This window comes from Pistacia vera, unplaced genomic scaffold (genome assembly GCF_008641045.1).
Source record: "Pistacia vera cultivar Batoury unplaced genomic scaffold, PisVer_v2 Contig660, whole genome shotgun sequence".
Lineage (NCBI taxonomy): Eukaryota > Viridiplantae > Streptophyta > Magnoliopsida > Sapindales > Anacardiaceae > Pistacia > Pistacia vera.
In genome coordinates this window covers 1,640,397-1,648,296 of record NW_022196513.1, presented here as the reverse complement: position 1 = coordinate 1,648,296, position 7,900 = coordinate 1,640,397, and the positions used below count along the sequence as shown (strand labels likewise).

General features: G+C 32.5%; 1 protein-coding gene across 2 annotated transcripts; it reads right to left on the bottom strand.

The window, feature by feature from the left end:
• Positions 1–1,936: 1,936 nt before the first annotated feature.
• LOC116112385 lies at positions 1,937–6,837 on the bottom strand. 2 transcript variants are annotated; one of them, XM_031398530.1, is made up of 5 exons: positions 6,648–6,837; positions 5,313–5,409; positions 4,922–5,203; positions 3,975–4,222; positions 1,937–2,575 (listed from the first exon to the last, which is right to left on the bottom strand). In XM_031398530.1, the coding sequence occupies exons 3-5, from the start codon at positions 5,157–5,159 to the stop codon at positions 2,219–2,221; spliced, it is 843 nt and encodes a 280-aa protein (XP_031254390.1). In that variant the 5' UTR covers positions 5,160–5,203; positions 5,313–5,409; positions 6,648–6,837; the 3' UTR covers positions 1,937–2,218. The 2 variants fall into 2 exon arrangements, with proteins under 2 accessions (XP_031254390.1, XP_031254391.1); XM_031398531.1 differs by lacking the exon at positions 5,313–5,409.
• Between the last annotated feature and the right edge of the window lie 1,063 nt (positions 6,838–7,900).

The window sequence follows — 7,900 nt, the reverse complement described above, 5'->3', positions numbered from 1 at the left end:
TTCGGTTTTAAGTTCAAAAACCACAGGGATCCAGTCCAGAAAGACGGAAACTAGAAGTGATTCAAGAGGGTCTTCAGTCAGAAGATCCAACAGGCTGAAGAAGAGGAAGTGAGTCAGATATGTATATGCAAATATGCTTTAGAAATGAACGATAGTAATTCTACTAAGATTTGCTATATCTGCGGTGCCATTACAGCATGAATACAATATCAGACACCTGGCTTGTGAATAGAATTTCATAACATAAAAAGTTTAAGGGTATGTTTGGGAATACATAAACTTTGAAGTTTAATCAGTTTCAATTTAATTATGAGAATAATCAACCTGAAAGTAATGTTGAGTGGTGCTTGTCCTTGATAAATTTTACTTTTAAAGTTGCTTTTTGCTTCCCATAAATAATGTAAACAAAAGTATATTTTCATTTTCAAGGGGGTTTTTAGTTGAGTGTTTAAGACATAGCAATCTTTAAGAGGGGTACATAAAATTAATCATTATAATAAACCATTTTTTTTAATTACAAATTTAAAATTATAGCCAACATAACACTGAAATAACTAGTTTATAATTAAATTCTCTTCATTTAGATATCATAAACAACAATTAACCCCTGTTGTAAGTATTCTGTTAAGAGTTTTACTATTTAATTTAACGGATTTAGTGTACAATCTATTAGTCAGACAACAGATCACAAATAGAACAACGACTCTTGAGGGATAAATTATTATTTTAGATAAATGTAGGGGAGAAGAAAATAGTAACAAACTCTTTTTTTTTTTTTTTTTTTTTAACACAAAAGTTAATTAATATAACTATGTTTAATGTAACTAATTACTAATCCATATAAAAGTAAGCAAATTCATTCTCCTATTAAACTTGTAACAATGCTTTCTTTCATTATTTTAATTTCCCATGTTACAGGAAAATCAGTATTATCATTTTTTTTTTTCTCAATTTCAACGTTTGTTTCATTCTCTTAATTGACCATATAATTTGAAAATAATTAATGATGGTATGATTATGAGTTATGACATAGAATTTTATCATGAGTAAAACTTCTAATAACAGATACCTTTTATTTTATATGAAGCAAACTTATAAGAATAAATGAAATAAACCAATCACCATTGGGTGACCCAACGATCAACTAAGACTTTTGGGTGTATTACTTAAGAAATTCTGAGTTTGATCCATCTAGATTGCTAATAGGGATGTCAACTTTAGGGCCCCAGACTATCAGCAAACCACGAAACCTGAACATCAGCTAATCTCACATGGGTCACTAACCAATATAATTAACTAGGCTTTCTAATATAATAGATATTTCTTTGTTAACAACAATATCAATTTGGGCAGATTTACATTATTTTGACCTGGTTTTGACTTTGAGCTATCTATTTTCCAATAAGACAAGAAGACAGAATGCAAAATCATATAATTATCTATCCAGGAAACAGAAGGGATGTTGATGGTTAAACTCAAGTGAACCTTCATATTTACTTAAACACCAACTGGAAGAATAAAGCACCATTCATGCAGAATAAAGTGGAATTTTGTACTAAACTTCATATTACAATTATCCTAATGGTACTGATTCAACATCAAAAGAACATACGTAGGTACATCAAATATGTTCCTAAAAAATTAAGATTCATAGCATAATAACAAAATTAACATTGAATATAAATTTGAAATATGGATATTTCACATTTCCTCACTAATATGACCGAACAAGTTCAATGTTCTTTCTCATCTCGTTTTAGTGTATGTTCATACTTTCTTTAATAAAGTTCACTTAAAGTAGTCATCAGAAACACTCCAAATTTTTTTCAAAATATGACTATACTGAACTTTACCAGGTCTATACCACCTTAATTGATCATACAAATTATGAGAATCTGACCAAGTCATATCAACTTGAATAACTAGTTCTAATTTTTTGGCAATAACAAACTCTTATTAACAAGTCACATGTACAATAATGCATCCTCAGGAGTAAAAAATATGAATCCAAAATTTCTAAAACTAATATGTAATTTCTCAGAAGGTGTTGAACTTCATAAATAATAAAGGCATTACAAACAAGAAACATGCAGTAGAAAGCTGCAGGAGATTAAATATAAATTACAGCCATAATTTGTTAGTAAAGCAGCCTAAGTAGTGATGTGGATACCTGGATGCTGAGAGCAGGTAGAAAATCAAAGCTAATCTAACATTTCAATCAATAGTAGCGTGAGCCAGTATCATAAACACGGCCTCCAGGGTATGGACCTCTGGGCTCAAACCCATGATCCCTTGGACCCCCTAGAAAACGAGCCCGCTCTTTGTACGAGTCATAATGATCTGAGTCGTAGGCTCGGTATGTTTCGCCAACAGCAGCTGCAGCTGGAGTACTGCTGTAACCATGAGGATCACCGGGACCCATGCCACTGTTTGGATAATGGTCCATCATGGCTTGCTGATACTGCTGTTGTCGTGCATGTGATTCCTTCTGAAGGAACTCATCTCTACGACTTGCATGTCGGGCTCTAAGGGCAGCTAGCTGTTCCGCATGCTGAGCATTGATAGCATTTAATTTCTGAATTTAAAAACATACAAGATTTCATTGTTTAAGTCATACAATGGTTGGAACATACCTGCTAACCTCAATAAATGAATGCATAATCATGCATTCAGGCAGATATCTTAAACAATTGAAGAACACAATGCTAGGACACTTTCTTCTCCTCTTTTTCAAGTTACAATGTGTAAATTCAGAATTTCAAAATGAATAAAACTCCCAAAATCAAAACCGTATAAGACAATAAAATAGATGCAGACAATTTCACATGTTAGATTGCACTTTCATACGAAAATCCAACAACCGTAATATAATAAGATTTAAACTAAATATAACCATGTTCAACATCTTTTTTTTTCTTGATACCCTAGAAATGCCCAAAAGCAGTTTAGAAAATTGGGCCCTAGTGAACTCTACAATCTTTAAGAAGTGGGAAGCTTGCGCTTTTGTTAGGGAGGAGGTTCAATAAGAGTATCTGGACAAAAATAACAAATCCCTCATTATTATTTAACACTTTAACTAGCTGAGCAATCACAATTAAACATTCCATGACCTCTGCCTACAGAATGTTCTGGTAAATTTATAATTACAGGCAAGGGTGGACACATAGTTATGGTGGGTTAACTACTGAGTTGATTCTAGACTCATGTTGCAAACTTTCCAGAGAGATCTACTGCACCATTTCTGTTAGCAAGAGATAGGCCAAGGACCTGTCTCGGTGTGGATGTTTACAATACAATTTTTCTTACTGTTAAAACTCTACTCTACAAATGTCTGACTTTCCCAAACATGATATAGCTCCAACCATGAGGCAGAAAGAGAAGATTTTGTTAATAGTGCAAGAGCAGACAATTTTACAAAAACATGCACTATTTCTCCAACAATTTTATAATATGAACACGTGACATGGACCTTTGCTATCAAAGGTAAAGGCAACAAACTTTTCCTAGACAAAGAAGGTTAAAAAAAAAAAAAAAAAAAACCTAATGACTTTTATCTGATTATTATGCACACTTAGCTGACGCAGATTAACACAAGATAGCTGCACACATTTAATAGTATTCCAGTGTCTGATATTTACAAGGCTATCATGGATATAAGCTGCCATACATATAAACACACTGCACAAAATAAAAATTTCATATCATGATAGTTTTAACCATGCCAATTTTGCATATTATATCATGTTCTGAGCTTCAAGAAGAGAAATAATATTTCTAATCAAACTTTGGTATGTATTAAATTGTACTTAATTTACTGTTTTCATTGCGTTTTACTTTAATATGTTTAGCAAAAAACCGTCACAAATTATTCTAGAAGAAGCTTATCATTTAAGAAAAGTTGATTGCCAATAAGGCTCTAAGACACAAAGCTCACTGCTGAGAAAAAAGAAAAGCACATGCAACTTCATACAAACCTCTCTATGTCTAGCATTTTCTGCATCTTCAGCATCATTTTGTTCCTTTGCTAGTTTCTTTATGTCATCAATGAATTTCCGCTCAAGCCCTTCAAAACTATTTGATAAAGGCTTGCCTTCATAGCCAACATCCATATCTTCTTCATGAGGTCGAGATCTGGGTTCACTATTGTTTTGTTTCTCCAAAGCTAATTTAGGATCTGGCCTCTGACCCTGAAAATATGATCCTGATGCATCAACCCCTTGACCTGCATCACAGTAGACATGTATAATCAATTCAAACTTCAAAAGCATATTTCTAGAATGTGTAAGGCACACCAACTTTCACAAACTCAGTAATTTGTGTTTGAAACCAAACCCCCCCCCCCCCCCCAAACAAAAAAAAAAAAAAAAAAATGATTAATTCAATTGCTCACGAGAAATCATAGAAAATGACATATGCAAAGAAAGTTAAAAAATAATTACATAATTTTCAAAAATTTTAATGCTTTTCCAAAATAAACTATTTTTCAAAACAGCTTTGAGTAATTTTCTAAAGTAGACACAAGATTGTTAAGCTCCAGTATCAAATCTTTTACTTTGTTCATCAAGAAGTGGCATTAAATATAGCTCCAATGATACTGAATTGATAAAGCTATATGATAGAGATGTAATACATCAAGAACAAAAGCAAAGCCACAATGTCTCCAAACAACATAAATTTACAGCACATGAACAGAAACTCCACGATAAATAAATTTAAGTAAATAACAATCAATGCTTAAAAAAGGGGCCAAGCTGCTAAGTTGAGGACCAAATATAGCATTGGTACCATCATTTCATTTTCTAAATAAGAAATTATTCTCAATTAAGCCATCGTTTAGCTATACTAAAAGGACCCTGATCTCATTTAAAAGAAAATATGAGATAGAGATATAGAGAGAGAATGAGCCAGTAAAAAAACATGCCTTCATTATACATTTGAGATGCCATTGGATTGGGCACTTTCGACCCATCTCTTTCCCACCTCCATTGTCGCTCTGTTTTTGTTGGTGGAAACTGCTGCTCCCTCTCAGGAGTGAATGCCTCTAGCTGGCCTTGAAAATGACCAGACTTCTGTTCCATCCTTTGACCAGACATATGCTGCATTCGGGCAGCACCATATGCATTGGCACCAGGATCAGCATATTGTCCCTGCCGCCTCATATTTATTGTTTAATAAATCAGCTTGAATAGTTAACTTAACAACCCTGAAAGCCAGCACAAACAAGTCTAAAAGTTAGCAGCAAGCAAAGAGAATAGTATATTCTGCCATAATGCATATACTAAATTCCGTATCAAGAAAGCAAGAAATTTGACCTTTCAGCATTGGAACAAATTGATATGGAAAGGCATCATTTGAATTTGCAAATGGAGAGATATTGAGCCCAAACTTCAAATCCATCATGCAGTAAGACTTTACACAACATGAATTAGAAAGTGAAAACTTTTGCTACAAAAAGAATTAGAAAGAGACAGAAGCTCAAATACTTGGAAGTATGAAAACAGATGTTGCCCTAATGACACATCAAGAATAACAATGCAGACAATCAAGAAACTGAAAGTGGAATTTCAGAGGCAGTCAAAGAGAAAAGAAGAAAGACAACTTAAAAAGATGATATATGCCCTTGTAAGGAAGCTTTATCCACTACAAAACTCTTGAGATCTCACATTCCAAATTCTCTTCATAAAGAGAAAAGGGTGCTGTCCCACAACATGAATTAGAATAAAATGAAATCAGCAAGCCAAAACTTTACCCCAACTATGCGGCCTTCAATTAATAATAATAGAAAATAAAAAACCAGAAATTTTATGTTTGACGTCATCCCATTAAGGATTTAAAACTTCAAATCAAATAAAAAACAAGGCATAAACAGCATACTCTAAAATTCAATACTACCACAAACAAAGAATAAAAAATGATTAAACACTTCTCAATAGTACACAGCAATTTGATTTGGCAAAGAAAGAACAAATGACCAGTAAATTCCTTAAATTAAAATTAATATCATGAAATGTAATTTTATCGTGTATCAAAATCATTACGTCAACTCTAGTCTATGTTGTATTAACAAAGAGCAGGATTCAGAAACAGAACATAAAATACATTTAATTCCAAGTTGAAAAGCACTCCAGTCTACTTCCTCTTCTCATGAAACATCCAAATAAATAATCATAAAAGGCAAGCTCAATCAGCTAATATTCATCTAAAGAAACAACCAAGCTATTGAAAGGAACATTACTGAACAACCCCTATAGCTAAACTCTCAAATTAACATAAATAGGCCAAAAAAATAACTCTCAAACATGCCAAAACGCCAAATAAATTCAATATTTACATTCCTAATCCTATGCATAATAGCAATTTTGATACAGAAACAACATAAATATGTGATGGCTTTTATGTGTGTATAAATAAACATAACCATATGCAAGCAAGAAAAGGAGCTCTCTCAGGGACATTTCGTCAAGCAATTGACACGAAAATCTATATTTGGATCAACAAAACATGAAAACATAAACATAAATTTGATTAAAAAGTGAAGTAAAAGTGTAGAAAGCATAATGGAAAAGAAACCCATGAAAAGGAACTAGAAACTGTAAAGGGTATTTAAATTTACAGAAAGTAGTAATAAAGTAAAACAACTGTCTTACTTTTTGATGTTCTTTCTTCTTCTTCCCCTTGCGAGACGAGGGCAGGCTGAAACCCAAAGCCAACCCAGCGACAGTTTACCGTCTTATTAAAACGAAACTCCGAAGGATCGGATCCGGGTTTCGTAACCGGTTACTTGTTCGGGTCAACTGCTATTTTACGGGTTTGCTTAATATTTGTTCAGAGGCTAAATGGGCCATACTCAGTGATGTGGTTAACTAATGCCCGGGTGGAGGAATTTATAAAATATCTTGGGTGGGTCATTAGTATCCACAAAAATACAATCAATTTCAACCCAATTTTGTTGATGCAATTCAAAGTTTAGTTTAGAATATAATTTTTTTTTTTTTTTTTTTTATCAGCTTTAGTTATCTTTTCTGCATAATTAAGCATTAATCTATTTATTTTGCTTTGAAATTATGAATATATTTGAAATAAAAATGTCTATGTGATTATAATCCAAAAATAATTTTTAAAAACTAAAATTTGATTCAAAATTTTGAATTGTATTTTAATATTTAAAAATTTTTTTGATATGATTTTTAAAAGTTGTTTTCGCATTAAAAGTAACAGAAAGATATGAAAAGAACTTTTGATCATTTCTTTTTTATTTTACACTAATTCTTAGGATTGTATTTGAAAACTATTTTGAAAGTACTATAACTTATTTCTACAAAACGCATTTTCATGAGACATTTTGTATCCTTTGTATGCTATGACAATCAATTTATCACAAAACAAGTAAATTTAGCGTAAATGTAAGGAGTCGAGGGATAAAAAAAGCAAACACATGATGTATAACAGTTTGGCCCAAACCGGTCTACATCCACTCCTCGAAGCTCTCCCTAAAAGTATTCCACTAGCTCTTGGTTGTCAAACCCCGACCAAGCTTTCTTTAACTTTAGAAGTAGCTTCCAAGTTACTATTAGACCTTTACACTCTTTAGGACTCACTTTCTCTCACTAGAAATGCCTACAAACTCAAGAGTGAACCTTAATCTTTCTAAAGTTGAAAATAGATTAATGAAACAATGAAATAACTCTCTCACAGGGTAGATACACAAGTAATTTTGTTGAGCCTTCATGTGTTTTAATGCGCCAAAACTAATCAAAAGAATGTTTAAAGACTAACAAATGTGCAAAGGTATGACATAAGTCATAACCAAATGAATATGCAGTATTCTAGGTGGAACGACAATTCACGCAGATGGAATGCCTGTTCTAATCAATTATTTCTGAAGAAAAAGTCACAGTCA

Bases quoted from the DNA above. Each gene is read 5' to 3' on its own strand.
- LOC116112385 (XM_031398530.1), bottom strand. From the start codon at position 5,159: ATGAGGCGGCAGGGACAATATGCTGATCCTGGTGCCAATGCATATGGT. The intron at 4,223-4,921 runs GCATGTTTTTTT...ACTGTGATGCAG, and splicing joins ATCTCAAATGTATAATGAAG to GTCAAGGGGTTGATGCATCA. The intron at 2,576-3,974 runs GTTTGTATGAAG...TTTTAAATTCAG, and splicing joins AAAATGCTAGACATAGAGAG to AAATTAAATGCTATCAATGC.